Consider the following 15,238-nt stretch of genomic DNA (forward strand, 5'->3'; position numbering starts at 1 on the left):
TAACTACATGCAATTGTCATGCCGCCAGCCTAGTGCAAGCTCAGCATGTTTACAGTGTCAATTCACCACATGTAAAATGTTCCTGTCATTTTTTAGTAAAGCAGCCTGATGGCTGCAGCATGTTGCATGACCATGGAAGTGAAAGATGTGTGCATCTTTCTCACCTGCGCTTTCTGGATTCCCGAAGCTGGCTAAGCAAGTGATGCCACTTATTGGTTGTCTGCTTTGCTCAAAGTGATTTGTATATTGTATCATGTGTTTTTGGTCAGTCATATGTCAGATGGCAACTCAATACAAAAGCGCATGCTTGACCCATCTTTCATCCTGGAATTTATGATGAAAACGGCATGGATTGTAGTAAAAAAAAAACATATTGTAGTTCATTATGTCATGCCACAGAATACCACCGAGGTATTGCCAAAATGAAGCGATTAACCAGTGTCATTACACAATGTACTACATTGGCTGAGTACTCTTTGTCAAGGCTATGAGATAGGAGCCTATAATTTATGAATGACTGGCAAAAAATTATCTAACAATGCCAAAGGACTGTCTTTGGCAAGAATGTTGTTGTACCACAATGGTTATATTGGGGTTATCTATAAATTGCACGAACAATCCTGAGCCAAAAAAAAACATTTGTGGTAGCCCAACCTTACCATCTTTACCATAGCAATAGCAATGCTTTGACAATCAATGCATGACAATGTTACAAATTTATTAATTTTTGCATGATGCCACATTTCCAGTTACAAATAATAAAGGCAATGTTACAAATTTATCAATTTTGCCATGACACCCCATTTCCAGTCACAAACAATAAGGACAGTGAATACTGTACGCATCACATGATACCAATGTCAGGACTACAGCACTGCGCGCAACGATGGGTCAACGATAAAGTATTGACAAAATCATCAACAGCAAAGCAGCAACAGCGTGAGCACAGCAAATCGTGTTATTATATCAATAATCTACCACAAAAGCTGGCGATCGCTACGTTGTGCATGTCAAACAGTCCACGAAAACTTTTCTTACGGCCAGCACCAATACAAAAAAATCCATAAACAACCCACCCCCCAATCCACCCCCCGACACAGCCCCCGCGGCCAGAATGGCCGGTTGACGTCACTCTTTCGTGTGTTTCGAGGTATTTTTTAGGTCTGGCTGCCAGATGCTGTCAGGTTTTGCTGTCGTCACAAACCCATTTCATGACGCCATCAAACAATGAAGTTATGGGCCCATTTTTATAAACTTTGAAATTTTGCTACTTAGCGTCGTTTTCGAACTTTGAAAGCTTGCCAGTAGTTACCAGAAAGCATTTACTATCATATCTGATACCTTGCTCAATATCTTCAAGTGTGGAACATTCCCTTTAAATCCCCCCCCCCCCCCCCCCCGAGAGCATGAGACTCGCGGAGCCGTCGTTTTCCGCGTGCCCAAGCGAGTGTTTGGGATGGTGTTTGACGTCACCATTATACGTTCTATACAATACCCATTTTTGATAGTTTCATGTGCAACTTTAATACAAATGCTGTTTAAAAAGAATGCAAAACACTATTCATCAATAGATTATTAATTCACCCTATATTCAGAAGTGCATGTAAGTGTGACATCAAATACTTTTGGATCCATTTTTCTTGTGTTGAAAGATGGGTCAAGCATGCACTTTTGTATTGAGTTGCCATCTGACATATGACTGACCAAAAACACATGATACAATATACAAATCACTTTGAGCAAAGCAGACAACCAATAAGTGGCATCACTTGCTTAGCCAGCTTCGGGAATCCAGAAAACGCAGGTGAGAAAGATGCACACATCTTCCACTTCCATGGTCATGCAACATGCTGCAGCCATCAGGCTGCTTTACTAAAAAATGACAGGAACATTTTACATGTGGTGAATTGACACTGTAAACATGCTGAGCTTGCACTAGGCTGGCGGCATGACAATTGCATGTAGTTATGGCTCGATGGGCAAAATGCAGGGAAGTGATGAAGCTGCCAGTGCACAGCAGGCTCATGATAAACATATTATTAAGTGCTGTTCAAGACACCAACAGCAATACTTTTCCACCTTTCAGCACCCCGCATCCCATGCAAGTTGCAGTGGCTATGACATTGATCATGAGCAAAGCTCGCCTGTGTACAATATTTGTGAAGATGGTACCATGTGCATCAGTAACAATAAAGCTATATTTTCAGGATTCTTCAGGGAAAGACAATTTTGCAAAGCCATATAATGTGAGCCTATGCTGAGCATGCCGATTGCTGTGGTACCTCAGTAAGTTCACAATGTTGGCAAAGTCGTAATGAACTACCAGTACCAGTACTTGCCTTTGTACGCCCCTGCAATAAAAGTGCTAGTGTTTCTTTCAGTTTGCCAGCATTCCTTTGTCATGTTCAAACACAAACTTAAAGGTGGAGGCAGGCATCAATATCAAATGGCATCAATATATCACATTTTATTGGGAGTTAGTAGACTGAGGAAAACCAAAACAATCTTTTCTTTCAGAAGAGCAAACCTCGCACGCACACTCCCCATCCCATCGAGACCAATACAAGCCACTGGCACACACTACCAGTAATCACACGCGTTTCGAGCCCTTGATTCACACTCTTTTGTCATATAAGTGTGATCTCACATTTGCACAACTCGCGGGTCTATCAAATTGCGGGTTTTCTCGCAATTTTCGCACAGATTTGCGGTCACAGCACCGGACTTTGCCGTAGCCTCCCTTCGAAACGAAGTCCCAAAGGGGGTCCATTGTAATGCGGCTCAAGAGCTTCTTGTAAAACACGATTTTTGTTCAGGATTTAAATCTGTCGCACCATATGTGTGAAATACTGAGATAAATATATATCTAAAACTACTGTAATGATCCCTAATTTCATAATGCCTTGCTAGCCCATAAACCCGCGCAAGGTTCTGTGTCCCGGTACACAAGGCGCCAATCGAGCTGTCTGTAAGGGATACGTTAGAAGAATAAGGAAAAAACGCCAGCAGGAAAAAGAAGACAGATTTACCGTCGCGTCTTCTTTTTTTATGACTTCGAGATAATGTCCATTTTTGGGGGTGCCGTACTTTTTTATAACATTGACCTGTGACCTAGAAATAAGGAAAAATGGCCCGGTCACGACGAGTGTCGCACAACCCGAAGTTGCCCATGCTCGTGTTCGTGACACGCATTCAGCGGTAAAATCTTACTGACAACCAATCATTTCCCGCGGACTGTGCCACACGTGCAGCATCATCGCCATTGAAATTGTATCAGCGGCCAGCATATATTTTTTCGTACGTGCGTATCCCAGCAACCGTTGTCACCGGTGTTAGAAAAGGTGCTGACCGAAATGGCCCAGCTATCGATGTTCTGGCACAATGTTTTATCTTACCAAATATCAGAGGTGACGAGAAATATATTTATAATATAATTTTGTATATACATTTATATTTGTTATAGCTCAAAAAATAGCTTCCAAGACAACGAGAAACAAGGTTTTGGAGCAGGAAAGCTGAGGCCACTAAAACCTACACTGTCGACCATACATTGAACGAAAGCGATGGAAATGCAGCGAAACTTCTCCAAATACTCTGCGTTTGCTTCTTTCTATTATTGCCGTCATATTTTGGGCAACCTTTCCAGGCATGGGTATCCGGTGCTAGGATGTAGTAGCGAGATGTACTACTATACTGAGGCTCCTGAGACATGTATTTTTAACCCCATGCTTGGTTCTGGTCATCAAGATCTTTTGGCTTAGCCGTCTGTTTCTCCTTTAGCTATAACCTTTAGTGCCAGGCATCAGTCATTATAATGTGGGAGCTGGAATGACTGTTTATTTTTGGTGTCTTGTCTTTGCTTTCAGAACGGATATCCAGGAATGTGTGCAATTACTAATAATTTTTAGTGGTTACAGATTCCCATCAGAGCTGTAGTTTTGCCAAATTTGTTGACGAAAGCACTGGGCACGGGATTGACCAGCCTGACCAGCCAGCCAGTAAATATCATGAGGTTTGAATGTACTAAATGAACGCGACCGAGTCTAGATCTGGGTATAAATGCCCGTTCCCTCCATTGTTACATTACATGCCCATTCCCTCCATTGTTACATTACATGCCCATTCACTCCTTACGTGGGTGCCTGAGGTACATTTATAAGAGTACATTTGGGTTTTTATGCCTTCATGCTTTCCTTTGGTATCTGAGGCCTGAGTGGCAAAAGGGATTCGGAAACTGGAAAGGAGATCGAAGATATTGCATCGTCCAAAATCCTTCAAGGAGGCCTGCATTCCGCGGGATTTTCATCAGCATGACGTGCTATTTTGTAGCGCTCCACGTCTTTACGGTAGAGTAAGGTGGAAGTGGGAGAAAGAGGAGGGGGCGTGGCGTAAGATCGTCTGTAGCGCGGGAAGTCGAAGCCCTTAGCGAAATGCGATCTGAAGCCCCTGGACCACGTTGTGATCTTTTGACCATTGGAAGGCTCTGTTGACGTCTAAACTACTTACAGAAAGAGTGCGTAGAAATAATAGAAAGAAGCAAACGCAAAATATTTGGGGAAGTTTCGCTGCATTTCCATCGCTTTCATTCAATGTATGTCTGTTCGAGATCACATGTCGGTTGGACCACTCCACACACACCGGCGAGCTGCCGCACACATTGCCGACAGAGAGAGAGAGACTCCCCCACGCGCCCGAGCAGCACCTCTTATACTTTTTCCAAGGCTCATACCGGCAACACGATCTGCGTGCGACTGGCCGGCGCCACCGTGACGCACCGCCCCAAGCCGTGATTGTTCTCCTCACTCATACATGAGTCATCGCCCCACTCGTCTTACATGCTGACACACTGACCAAGGGCATGGTCCACCGCTACAGTATGCTCGGCAATGTAGGTTTTAGTGGCCTCAGCTGTCCTGCTCCAAAACCTTGTTTCTCGTAGTTCTTTAAAGCTTGTTGTTGAGCTACAGCACACATAAATGTATATACAAAGTGATGTACTTGATGTGATGATAGTATATATATATATCGGAATATTTTGGCAGAATTCTTTCTTTGACACATGTTTGATTAAAAATAACTGCTTACTCAGCATTGACGAGCTTTTTGATGCATCGTTCTAGTTTCCGGGCCTTTGACTTTGCGTCATCGCTTAGATTAAAGATGGTTCGCACAAAATTACTCAGATATTCATCACTCCTTCCATTCTAACGTTTCGAGATCTTATCTCATCTTCGGAGAAGACTAAATTGCACAAGAAATAAGTTTTGAGTTTTAAAGGATGAAAAATCGTGCACTACTGTTGGAAAACATCTTTTGGTACGGATATATATATATATATATATATATATATATATATATATATATATATTGCGTTTATATAACGTTACATATATAACGATGGGTATCACATCTCTCTCTCTCTCTCTCTCTCTCTCTCTCTCTCTCTCTCTCTCTCTCTCTCTCTCTCTCTCTCTCTCTCTCTCTCTCTCTCTCTCTCTCTCTCTCTCTCTCTCTCTCTATATATATATATATATATATATATATATATATATATATATATATATATATATACATACTTGCCAGAACATCAATAGCTGGGCCATTTCGGTCAGCACTATTTCTAACACCGCTGAGAATGGTTGCTAGGATACTCATATGCGAAAAATATATGCATGTCGTTGAAGACCTCTATTACGTGCGCGCCATTTATGTAGCCTACCGACCTTGTTTTGGAGCAGCAGTTTGGGCAAGTTTGGGAGCAGTGGTGGCGGGTTTAGTTGGTGGTGTACGTAAAGGCAATGTGTAAATTTAGAACAGTGTCATAAACTGAGAAAAGTATTGTATCACATTCAACGCCGGTGAGAAGATGTATTGATGCTAAATTTATGGGGCTGAATTGATCTGTGAGGAGGAAACAATTTCTCCGCCCCTGCTGCGTTGATCTGCGAGCCCCAATCACGCAGGAGCCTGACGCCCCAGGTGGTTTAGTTTTGTACGTATCTTGGAGCGGGTGGGCAGAGGAGTCTTTTATCATAAACAAGTGGTACAAACCATGTTCTCCCCGATTTTGATCAATGTTTTCTCAAAGTTGGGGAGGAGTTAGCATCCTATTCAGCTAAATAGGGAACTACACACTTGTTTTTTTCTGGATTGAGTATGTCTGGGTCAGTAAAAGCTTAGATGGGTATCACATTGCCCTAAAAATTTTCCTCTGGGTGAGAAAAATTGAACATTGGCTAGAATGTACTTTCTGCACTTACCATAATGTCCCAGATGCTTGTATTTATATGGTGGCTTGCATGACATTTTGACCATAAACTTAGCAGTATGTGCTCTGTGGAATGGTGCAACAGGTGCGCCACATGTTACGTGTCTGCTTTTATCAGTCTTTATTAGGACTGACACCTTTGCAATATAATTATTGATACCAACAGCCTCCTATCAGACTTACTAAGTAAGCTAGAAAATTTAAGAACTGCAAGCAGCCAATTTCTGATGGTCTTTGACAATTACTGAGACCAACTAGAGCATGGATATTACTGTCATCTGCTGCCAAAGAATGCCTTTTAGTGCCAGCTGTGGAAACAGTGCAGATTCACTTGGGTTATTTTGTTCTCACTACAGGCCATGATCTTAGTATTTTTGTTGTCTCCCCCAATAGCCAAAACCAAATCTCAGATATTGATTGTAAAGCCATACCAAACAAGTTGTTGATTCAAAGCTTGTATGCTCCATTAACTTTTTTAGTGTTCAGTACATTGTGATGGGATGAATTTTGCACCTTATAGATTAAGATATTTTTAACACCAGTATCTACAAGTTATAGTGCTGTGTCCTGCCTGCTTTGTTTCATCTTTTGTCCGTTTTGAAACACACTTATGGATATAACATTGCCAGAAGTGACCCATTCAGTTTTGATAGTTTGCATTCTATCAAACTCACTCATTTGTTGTGTACACCAAAAACAGCTAGCAGGGAGACTACATCCTACACTTACATATTGAATCAGTAAATAAGTTGGTAATTGGGAGCAATAGTAATTGAAATCAAGTGTCTGAAGCATGGCACATTTTGCTTGGAAATCAATGTCATAAGCATACCCATGAAAGGATTGTGGTGAAAAAGGTATGGAGTCTATATTATGGCAGTTTAAAAACATAGTCCATGAGAGCAGGATAAAAAAATGTATGGGGGCCATGCAGGGTGGGAAATTCAGTTTTTTTTTGCTGGTGGCGGAGTACAAAATTTTTTGTGGTCTGAGTACAAACTTGTCTGCAAGCAAAGGTCTGTGTAATGCGGAATGACTGTCTGCACAACGGGGCCTTGCTTGGAGTACGTTACATACTGCCTTTAATGGGTCAACATTTTCCCAATGTTTTTTTCTAGCAAAAATTAGTGTCAGCATACAATTTTGAATTTAAGTGGAACAGAGCACTTCTTGTGAGTGAGGGCGCCACACCGATCTCATCCCTATCCCTGTAGTACTACTAGCTCACCTATACATGCAAAGATTGATTAATGGTACATGTCAATAAGAAATATACAGATAGAGAGGTTAGCAACAAAACTTTATACATATGCATTCACAGGTGCATCATTCAAAGCCCAGTTACATATCATCACCTATCTACATGCAATCTTACACAATATCAAAATGATAAATCAGATGCATCCTCTGCTTACTGACAAACTGAACTGTGGACAACCACTGTGCATCACACCCTGGCTTTTTAATGAGTCTTAGGCAGATGCAACTGACTATGAAAGCCTTATGCATGTGACATCACTAACATGTAGTCCTTTTGGCCTGTACATAATTAATATAAACATACCAAAAGTGTTCCTCTTCCTATCCTTCTCTTTCTGCTCTTCTCCTTTTTCAGTTCCTCACCTTCTCTTTCTGTCACCCTTCTCCTTCCACTCCTCCTCCACTTCTACTCGTCCTCTCTTCCCGCACCTCCCGTTATCCCTCTCCTCTTGTCCAAGTTCCCTATGATCCTATGTAGGGACAATTTTAATAGTGTCACTGCAGGACCTTATGCCTAACAGCAAGGAACATGGCAGCATTGCCACCTGTCAGGTTACAGCAATTATAACCACAGGCTGAAAAGAGGCCAGCCTCATATTTGATCCCACATGGGAAACCCAAGCCTAGCAGTAATGTTGTATATAGATACCTTAGTACCTACGCACCTACCCACCATGCTGTAGGTAGAGCAGGTTATAACAAGGTGGTTCTGCACTGGCCTGCATTGGTTAACATTTATAGATCAGTCCCCCGGTATTTATTTACCTTTTTTAGAATGACTTAATAGCGGTCCGAAATTAAATCCCAAGTAACTTTAAAAGTGTGGATGCATGCTGTGTGAAAATTGAAGACAACCAATTCCACCTTGCCTCACTCAATACCTCAAACTCGCAACTACGATGCACATAATCCCAAGCAGCTTCACTCACCCTCCGGCCCCCTCACTCCCACCACATCAAGACAAACAACCAAGCCACGCGCAGGAGTTCTGGCGCATTCACATTGTGATGGCATTCTAGCACTCGTCAATGGGCCAACCAAGTACAAGTACCACGAGTCGGTCCTGAAATGACAGGCTGTGATGAATAGTCGAAGAAAAGCCATTTATGCAGTTGCACGAACACAAATTGTTAAGTTTGTGGTAGAAAAATCATAGAGCTTTACAGCCATGCATTTCAAGTTGTTATTTTCCACCTACAAATATACCTTATCTTCTGGTGGCGCAAGACGACGCCGAGATAATGCAGTACCTATACTACAAATCGATAGATATTTCTCATTCTAAGGCATATCATGTCATTTCATCACCCTCTGAGGAAGGCCCGTGTCTGGGCGACACCAAAACACGTAAATTTTTCACTTAAATTTGGTTAACTTTGCTAAAAACTTGCTGTTCTCCGGCTTGTACTCCGGCTTGTTCTCCCCGGGTCTCCCCATGGGCCCCATCGTGAGAAGGGCAACCAAGTACTGCGATTTTTCCCACCGGGTTATGGACCATCTCGATCTTACAAGTATGGGTACTGGTTGAGCCTGGAGACGTGATACCGTTGTTAAATAAGTAAGATATCCTTGAATCTTCAGACCGGCATTTACCGATTTCTGAAAAAGTGGCTGGCCTACTATCATTTATGCAATAGTAATAAGTTTTGGAATGCCGCATGCCACAAACTCCCATTTTGGGAACGTAATTTCCGATGACATTTAAGAACCCAAAAGGAGCCGTTACCACTAAAAGTGTCGCTCACAAACGTGATATTTGGATGCCATTTAATGTCATGATTCTGTTTTAAAAGTGCCGATATGTGGTGTGTTTGAATGCTATGATTTTCGGTTTAATTGCAAGTCGGATGGTGATTAGTGGTTGGTATGGCAGGAGCGGGAATGAAACAAGCGCTTTGAAAAGAATGTGCAATGCTGCAATATTTTGGAATTTTCCCACCAAACCGTTTGCAAGATGCACGTCATTTGGTAAAATCGCTAACACGTTTTCTCAATATGAGGTAAGTTAAGAGCATAGTTGGCATCCTGGACTCCTTGCTCTGCGAGTCTTTGAATAATCTAGTTGAAATAGATGTGTCATCGGTGATTTTGGTGCTGCTAGTGGTTTTCTGGTCGAACGAATATTATTGTAGGTGTCTGTTGCCACACGGACCTCCACTGCTCAAAAATGCACTCGTCAGTTGCAGGAGGCTGGGCTGCCGTTGGTTTCGGGTACGGGAGGCGATGGGTTCGCCGCGTGGTGGGAGCCAGAGCCGTGATATGTCTGTCCGTTTCTTGAAAAGGTAACGGTAGGTGTGTGCGTCGTGGAGAATGCGGTCTTACTCAGGTGCGCCATATATTTTCCCCACAGGTAATGACATGTGATGTATGTGGCAGCGGTAGGTACTTACAGCAAGCACATTTCATATTTCAGTTTATTTCATTTCCACAGAAGTAACTCACATGAGTTGTCATCACCCTTCAGGGGTTGCATAGGCTTGCACAAGTGCATCTAACCCATGTAATACAATGATGAAGGACATTGACATGAACGCCCTGGATTGGCCAGCTCCTGCAGGACTGCAAATGCTTGTTTCCATTTCTTGGTGTTCCATGTGTTTGGTCCCTGGAAATCAAATAAAAGTTATAACTCACTTTATGAAAGCAAAGTTCATGCACCCTCCTGGCTATCAAGAAAGCAAAACTGTCTGCCTTGGTACTTATACTCAGGCTCATACATTTGCAATGGTGTCTGCTTTGTGGGACGACTGCAGCGTTTGTCTGGAGTACAAAAATTGTCATTATGACCAGTCAAGAGCCTGGAGTACAAAATTTCCTGGTGCCACATCCACCAGAAAACGGAAGTTTTTCCCACACTGGGGCCATGTTTTCTCCTTTTTCTGTTGTCTTCCTTGTTATGATATAACTAATTGTTCATGTTTCCACAGCTTTCTGCAGAAAGGGTCCTGATCAGAAATGGTCAATGTTCTCAAGGGAATGCTGATTGAGTGGTAAGTGGTGGTGAATTAAAAGTGGTGTTTGACTATTCTTCTAAAAGATTTTCTGTGAGCTAGTGTTGTGCATTATGAGCCGGAGACTCAGAGCTGAAGAAAGTGTGATGTTCTAGGTTACAACCTTTGATTCTCATGTGATGGGCTTAGGCTTGAGTCCCAGTTGCATGTGGGTTCAGCTTCTGGGCACTGATGACAACCATGGTTGCTGGTAGTGGTGTCCAATGGATGTGATGACCTGGATTCATGATGGTTTTAGTCATTTTGCTTCAAAACAGATCCAAAGTCAGCAAAATTTGGGATAAGAGATCAAATGGTTTTGGAACTATCTAAGCCTGGCACTCTGAACGTTGTTACCCGAACCTGGAGTGTGATGTTTGTAGCACAAGTGTTTGGGTTATCTCGACAGCAAATGTGTCACAGTCATGGTGGGTGGAATTCAGGTGAGGGCAGTTTACACCACAAGGAAAAATGATGTCATTTCCACATTTTCCAAAGGAGTGTGTCTGGGTAATGAGCATTTAATGGTACCCTTCTGTCTTGTAAGGTTTTTAGAAACGTCACATCTATGGGAAAGAATATTCCAGTTCTGTCCTGGCATTGTTTATGTCAAGATTGCATGTGTAAATATCCATGTCATGTATTTTTGCTGATTATGTACTGAATGCAGCGATCCTGCTATGAAACAGTTTCTTCTGCATCTGGATGAGACCAGTGCTTTAGGAAGGCGCTTCATCCTCCAGGATCTGGATGACATGCACCTGTTCATTTCCAGCGATATTTACGACACCCCTCCAGGTACTTGTGACAAGGTGGAAGAAAGTGAACACTTTTGGTGGACATATTGAAGCAACTCTGCCTTGTGTGATGGAAGTGGTACAAGTATGTTAGCATTTGGTTACTTGTAACAGCAACATTGAGAAAAATGTTGTCTACTACATATTTTAGTTTTGCACTGTTGCAGTGAAGAGGGGCTAAGTTTTATCCCATTCCTAAAACTTGATGTTTGTGACTGCAAAGACATGTTCAATGTGAGTATAATGCCGGTTTCATAAAGGAGTGCATGCAACCATGAGGTGGATCAAAAATTGTGGTAGTTAAATCAGTACATTAGGTAAGCCTTTGTAATGGGGCCACAGCGCTAGGGGTGTCACCATATGTGTTAAAGGCATATGCGTGTTGCAGGCTCGCATTGACGACTTAATGGATCAGATCAGCTTCCCGTTGGTGGAGAAGTAAGTGCACTGCTGAACGCCAGATCGTGTCCCTCCTGTGTCCACCGGGCCAGAGGATGACGTCACGCGCGCGGGCCGCGTCGCACGTAGTACTGGACGAGGCGTCCCGCCGCCGTCGTCAACGGAAGGCGCTCGAGGCGCTCGAGCAGGACAACTTTCACGATGACCCGCACGCCAACCTGGTGATGCACAAGAAAGCGCCCAAGTTTGAGGAGTCGCTGGATGGCAAGACCCGCCCCGACCGCAAGCGCAAGGCGCGCAGCTTCGAGTACTTCAAACAACGGTCAGGGGAAGGATAGCAGTGGTTCCTGGGGATGGGGGGGGGGGGGGGTAGATCTGGCGGATTTTGTGCTTGCGAGAAACACATTCTTATATCCTGCCTTCTCAGTTGTTTCTTCCATTGGCTTGCCAGTTTGAGACGTCGCTTTCGGCAATGCAACGGTCGAAAGTGGCCCTGAATGTGTACTGGTTTCAGAGGTGTGTGGTGTGTAATGCATTATTGTTGCCAACGTAGTGGACGTTCATCAAATGCAACTCATTTTTTACTTGTGTGCTAGCTAGCCTACATTATCAGACTATAGTCGGCCTACAGTTTTGTTGCAGAGTGCGGGCCGCACTTCGTGTCGTGAGTCGAGGCACGGTACCTTGTTGGCGGCAATCTTCACCAAGCGCTTATTGAGGTGTGACTTGCGACGCCGCGCTGCCCCTTTCCCTTCTAATGCCAACCGCCTGGCGTGACGCGCTCTCCTTGCCCCCTCCCACCGCGGCAGGTTCCGCAAGACATTCTCGTCACTGCTCGAGGAGGAGCAACAGCAACAGCAACAGCAGCAACAACAACAGCAGCAGCAGCAGCAGCCAGAGCCGCAGCCGCCCAGCTACAGCTCGGCGCGGGCGCCGGCCAGCAACCGACCGGAGCGCCGCCTCTGCGCCGTCTGCGGCTTCCCCAGCAACTACACGTGTGTGCAGTGCGGCGCGCGCTTCTGCTGCGTGCGCTGCCAGCACACACATCAGGAGACGCGTTGTCTCAAGTGGACGTCATGAGCGTGCCGGCGGCGGCCAGGGAACTCAGGCGGCCTGAGGGGCGCCCCATGATGGCCGGCGGATGTGGCCAGTCTGGGCCCGAGGGCTATCCAGGGTGGAAAGTCGGTGCTGTGGTCAGGGTGGCGTCCAGTGCGTGGCGTCAGCTCGCTTCGGTACGGAAGTGTTCATTAGACCACGGGGGCTGCGACGGTCAGAATCAGCGTGCGCGCTTGTGATAGGCGAAGTTGAGAATTGAGCCCGTGATTGTAATTGTCTGTGTGGTGGATGCGTAGCACAAATTGCGCCGCCGCACAACAGTTCGACGTTTTAGTTGTGTACCATGTCTGGTCGTGGTATCTGTGGTCTCGGGTCTGTCTCAGTTCGGCCTTGCATTTTGCATTCGCTCAAGTGCTTCATGATTGCTTTAACCACAACCTAAGCTTTCCCCATGAGCAGAAATACGATCAGATTAAGCTAGCGATTTGCCCATTTTTTCCAAGCTAGTATTGGCCTCTCGGCCCGCCACCTCGTCCGGGATGAACAGACACAACGGCTGAATCAAATTGGCGGAGTGAGCATGCAGTCCAGTAACAGGTCAGTGTTGTCTCCACCTTCGTCTCCTCGCGGTTCCCGTATTGCAGTGCTCATTGGCGTGCATCGGTGCTGTGACGCCGACATGCCGTGATGGGCAGTCCGCGAAACGCCGAAGTAGTTTAAAAAATAATGAAATAAATGAAATAGAATAGATAGCTATACCTTCCCGTCTCTCTCGCTTCTACCGGCCTTCGGGGGCAAGCCCTTTCCTCCGGTGTAGTGTGTGCGGCGCCCAAGCTGTAGCAAAACCCCGCGAGCCGCGTTTTTCTGTCACCTGAATTCAGGGAACAGGTAACTAACATTTTTCTCGCAATTGAGGCTGTTTGTATCATTAGAATCGTCCCGATGAGCCGCATATTTTGAACAAAGTGATAGGTCTGTTCATTGATTTTGAAAAGAATGAAAAGGCATATATGCCTTGGTAGATTCGCGTATAAGCAGTGCCTGTAGGGGTTTTCGAAAGACAGACTAGTAACTGACACGTTCCCACACGCTCTGGCTTTAATGCCTAGAACACGTATCCATTTATAAACGCGATTTTGTCAGCTACGCTCAGCGTCAGTTGTGTCAAAAGCGTAGCTTTGAATTTACGCGTTTTCGTCATTAGGAACCGTCGTAAATTGAGCAATTATGCCGGTTTTGTCATTGGGAACCGTTGTAAATTTTTGCCGTCGGGGAACGTCGTAAATTGAGCAGTTGCGCGTTTTTAGCATCGGGAACCGTTGTAAATGAAGCAGTTACGTGTTTTTGTCATTAGGAGCCGTTGTCAATTGGGTAGTTACGCGTTTTTGTCATTGGGAACTTGTGAATTGAGCAGTCAAGCGTTTTTGGCATTTGAAAATGTTCCTCCAAGCTGTTTCCAAATTGATACAAATATGGGCATCTTCACAGCGAAAGTGCTGCGATCATACACGTGCGTTGCTATCTTTCCATACACTTACAAGATAGCAGTTTCGGCGTGTTTATACCGAAGTCTTAACCAGGGGGCCATCATCACGCTTGGGAAATTGGTCAGACAGCGGGCGGCTCCTTAACGTTAGCGGTGGCGTCGCAAAGTCGCGCTGGGTTGAGCAGCAGTTGCATGGCAACGTCGACTGCGCCGTTTGGAAAACGGCAGTCGCGCACAAGTGCTGTGGTCGGTATTGTCTATTATGTGCGTCGTGGCACCAAGTTTGTATTGTTATGTGGCCTCGGTGCGTGCTGTTATGTCGCGGGTGGGAGAAATTCGAAGTGGTGCACCAGCATTGGCCAATAGTAAGCATCAAAGGCGGTTTTTTTGGCAGCGAGATGCCATCCTGTGAGGCGGCCTCTTGTAAGAATATTAAACGGCGCAATGAAGGCATTTTAGTTTTTACATTTGTAAAAAACGATCCAACTGTCATGAAAACGTGAATGCGCCGTTGCTCTTGGAGGTTACTATAAATGTGGCGAATGCGGTATCTGATCTGATCATTTCAACATCATGACTGGCCCTGGCCATCTGGTTAAGATCAGTCCCAAACCCAGTGTTAAATGCCTTCGACCAAGTGCAGTTCCTTCCATGCAACTGGACATCGCCGGCACGCCGATGTGAGTATGTGTGCTTAAAAAGGAAAATTACCGTCTGTTTTATGCAGAGATCTGTCAACCCGATTTACAGTTCGATGCATGCGCAATCTATGCCCCTCTGTGCAGTTGTAGACTACAATACGATCTCCAAACGAGACTTTCCAACCATTATCTTGTTTACAAAGTGGGGCCTGGCTACCACACAAGTAGCACAGCCATCTATGCTACACGGGCGAAGGGGAGGGTGTCAGGGGCGGAGCCAGGGTTAGCGGCGGGGGAGGGCAAGTTTGCACGAGCGAGTCCCAGCCCCATTGACAACACAT

General features: G+C 44.7%; 1 protein-coding gene and 1 long non-coding RNA gene across 2 annotated transcripts; both read left to right on the forward strand.

Moving 5' to 3' along the window:
• The first annotated feature begins 9,774 nt into the window (after window positions 1-9,774).
• LOC119112141 (uncharacterized) lies at window positions 9,775-11,306 on the forward strand. The gene is made up of 3 exons (XR_005095684.1): window positions 9,775-9,810; window positions 10,456-10,518; window positions 11,208-11,306. It is a non-coding gene; the product is annotated as an uncharacterized LOC119112141 (long non-coding RNA).
• Window positions 11,307-11,311: 5 nt separating this feature from the next.
• LOC119112140 (zinc finger HIT domain-containing protein 1) lies at window positions 11,312-12,845 on the forward strand. Its single transcript, XM_037236187.1, has 3 exons — window positions 11,312-11,400; window positions 11,704-12,036; window positions 12,524-12,845. The coding sequence occupies exons 2-3, from the start codon at window positions 11,810-11,812 to the stop codon at window positions 12,792-12,794; spliced, it is 498 nt and encodes a 165-aa protein (XP_037092082.1). The 5' UTR covers window positions 11,312-11,400; window positions 11,704-11,809; the 3' UTR covers window positions 12,795-12,845.
• Window positions 12,846-15,238: the final 2,393 nt, after the last annotated feature.

This window comes from Pollicipes pollicipes, unplaced genomic scaffold, assembly GCF_011947565.3.
Source record: "Pollicipes pollicipes isolate AB1234 unplaced genomic scaffold, Ppol_2.1 Scaffold_7261;HRSCAF=8764_pilon_pilon_pilon, whole genome shotgun sequence".
NCBI lineage: Eukaryota > Metazoa > Arthropoda > Thecostraca > Pollicipedomorpha > Pollicipedidae > Pollicipes > Pollicipes pollicipes.